The following is a 3,083-nucleotide window of genomic DNA, read 5'->3' on the forward strand; positions in this document are numbered from 1 at the left end:
ACAGCTTCGATCTGAGCGTCAAGATCCTCCCCACCTAAACCATGCTCGTCGAAATCCTCTTTCGCCTCCTCGTCAAGCTCCATTTCTCCTCCTGCCAAGGCGGTGTCACTGCGACCCGAGGTGACCTTTGTCTTCTTGAAGCTAAATTGACTGGGTGTGTACATGTACCATAATAGATACTACCGAAATCACTCCTATAAGTACGAACAGAAGAAACGCATAACAATTCTTGCTATTATCCGTTTCAGATGGATTGTCCAAAACGAGCTCTTACACTCAGTGTAACGTGCTCAAGACACACTAGGGCTAGGTACACGAGGTCAGATTAAGAGAGCTGCGCCAACGATTAAGACACATCTAGATTAGCCGATCCAATCAGCAGCGACCTATGTTTGCCCTTATGCTCAGTGTTAAGCGCACTTCCTCCGAATGCCACGAATTTGTTGGCCATTCGGAGATTATCTACTAAACAATGACTTACTCAGGGGACTTGCGCTGGCGAGCTATTGTCCTCGTTTACATTTACGGCATGGAGGCATCTATGGTTGGAACGATTTTTGGTAGCCACGAACGCAGTGTTCGCCGCTGGAACACAAGGTTCGAGAAGACGGGATCCCCGTGCAAAAAATGTAAAGGGCAAGAGCGCAGCAGCAAGTGGCCACGTCAGGTCATTCTTTTTGTCGAAAAATACGTAAAAGAGCATCCTTGTTTTTATATTGAAGAACTGCAAGACGAACTGCGGCGCCAATTCGGCAATATCAAAAACACTTCCACAGCCTCAATATGCCGTGCTTTACGCTTCGATCTGGACCTCACAAGAAAAAAGCTAACAAAACGAGCCAGAGAGTCAGCGCCTCCTGAGCATCAAGAATATGCAGGAAGGTTATTACCTTTTTATCGTGGTCCGGAACAACTCGTCTTCGTGGACGAAACATCAAAAGACGGGCGGTAAGAATATAATATTTTATTGTTTTTCATTTCCTAAAAAATACTATTTATCTAACTTTTTTTTTATATGTAGGAGCGTTTTACGAAAACACGCTTGGTCGAAACGAGGAACACCAGCCGTCGTCAGCCTACCATCCTCACGAGGTCAACGTTTATCTGTACTAGCTGCCATGGATGTGAATGTTTTTTTTTTCGTGGGGTCATACTTTTGACACATTCACCAGGAAAGAGTTCCATCAAGTTTTTGCGACGAAAATAGCGCCCTACCTCAACCGATACCCGCTGCCACGGTCAATTGTTGTTCTTGACAATGCTAAAATTCATATGTATGCGGAGTTGCAGGATCTGGTTCACTCTACAGGAGCACTTTTGTTCTTCCTGCCCCCGTATTCACCAGATTTGAACCCTATTGAAGTTGGGTTCTCCCTTTTGAAACGCTGGATAATCAAGAATGCTAGTCTGGCTTTCAAGGAGGCGTCTGTTGCAGTTATCAATGCTGCTCTACGGGAGTGTACTAAAGTATATAACCAAGTTAGCTACGGATTATATCGCCATTGTGGGTACTTAGAAGCTGCTTTGAATATTGCCAATTAATAAACTTCTTAAACCGCAAATTCAGCCAAATCATTGTCGTTTCCATCGTCGCTGAGGACATGGTCGACGTCCTCCATGTCATGAGCTGGTGGTGGAACGTATATGGGAGGTTGGCGGAATGGAGGACACAGCGGGTACGGTGGCAATCCCAATGCGCATCGAATGTCCTGCACCCGCATCCTTAACGTCACCGTTGAGTCGTTGATCATCACTTGAATGGGAGCAAATTCATCCGGCTCCCTCACGTTGCTGACTGCCTGTTGCTCCAAGCTATCAATGTGCTGTAGCTGACGGAACGTCGTGTTGTCTGGAACTCGTACTTCTTCACTATCCGGCAATCTGGCTAGGGCAGTTGCAGCATAGCGCAACGTAGCAGGACCAAAGGATACATTGGCCGATTGTAGCGCTTGTTGGACACGTGGTAGGACTTGTTGTACCCGATTCTCCGTCGCTCGATGAAGCGTAGCAGTAGGTGTCCTTTTCGGTCTCTCTACATAAACAAAAAGGTTTAGAGAAAAATCATCTTGCCCAGCACGTCGTAGCCGTGCGTTACGCCATGCGGCTTGAAGCAAAGGCAAGAATCCATCTTGATCTAGCTTCACAAATGCTTTCTGCGGAGCATTCTTGGCAAGCTTGATGTAGACATCCAGGTCATCGTTCCAGCACAGACGCTCCTTGCTAGCGAACGCCGACTTAACTTTTGCTCTTAAAACATAGTAGCCTTCCGATACGTCGATATCAAAAGTCAAAGCAACTCCTTTATCGCGGCATCGCTCAAGAGGTCTCCAGCTTTTACCGTCACTTCACAGCGCAATTGGTTCGGAAGAGGTATCTCCATGGTAAAGAATGTAATCGCAGTTGAAGAGTAGAATACTTGTATTACCAAAAACACCCACTGATCTAAATAAAGTCACATAAGAAACACACTGTAGAGAAGTCAGTACGAGCGCGAGACATATCAACAATAGACAGGTAGTATTAATACTTACTTTCTTGGAAGCGTATCTGGCGGAGAATTAACCCAAACGGGCGACAATCCCTCTTAGAATGAGCATTCGCTGCATTCTCGCTCAATTGACCTACGTCGTCGCGTGCACGAGCGCACTACTCGGCAGGCCGTCAACCAGATAATGATCCGCAGCTTGTAAAAGAATTCCTTAATGACTTGTGACTTGAGTGAGAATTTTTCGCTTTAGAGTGATGGTGACTGGCTTGATTAGCGGAAACCAACCGTAGAATAAGATAACCCTAAACCTGTCTTAGTCTCAACTTAAGCATCTCTAATAGACGGACAAATTGATAGAAACGGACAATACATATAATCAGTTTAGACGACCTTCGTTCAACTTGTCTCGCGTGCGCCGGATGATAGGTTAACCTTATCGCCCTAACGCATATTTATATGTAGCAAGAATTGTTATGCGTTTCTTCTGTTCGTACTTATACGAGTGATTTCGGTAGTATCTATTATGGTACATGTACACACCCAGTCAATTTAGCTTCAAGAAGACAAAGGTCACCTCGGGTCGCAGTGACACCGC

General features: G+C 45.6%; 2 protein-coding genes across 2 annotated transcripts; one reads left to right on the top strand and one right to left on the bottom strand.

Moving 5' to 3' along the window:
• Nucleotides 1-872: 872 nt before the first annotated feature.
• PPTG_04958 (hypothetical protein) lies at nt 873-1,113 on the top strand (the record flags this gene model as incomplete). Its single annotated transcript, XM_008897307.1, has 2 exons — nt 873-948; nt 1,022-1,113. 2 exons carry the CDS (start codon nt 873-875, stop codon nt 1,111-1,113), a joined length of 168 nt encoding a protein of 55 aa, XP_008895555.1.
• Nucleotides 1,114-1,550: 437 nt separating this feature from the next.
• PPTG_04959 (hypothetical protein) lies at nt 1,551-2,380 on the bottom strand (the record flags this gene model as incomplete). Its single annotated transcript, XM_008897308.1, has 2 exons — nt 1,551-2,263; nt 2,350-2,380. The coding sequence occupies 2 exons, from the start codon at nt 2,378-2,380 to the stop codon at nt 1,551-1,553; spliced, it is 744 nt and encodes a 247-aa protein (XP_008895556.1).
• Between the last annotated feature and the right edge of the window lie 703 nt (nt 2,381-3,083).

The sequence above is a fragment of the Phytophthora parasitica genome (assembly GCF_000247585.1).
Source record: "Phytophthora parasitica INRA-310 unplaced genomic scaffold supercont2.5, whole genome shotgun sequence".
In the NCBI taxonomy this organism is placed as follows: Eukaryota; Oomycota; class Peronosporomycetes; order Peronosporales; family Peronosporaceae; genus Phytophthora; species Phytophthora nicotianae.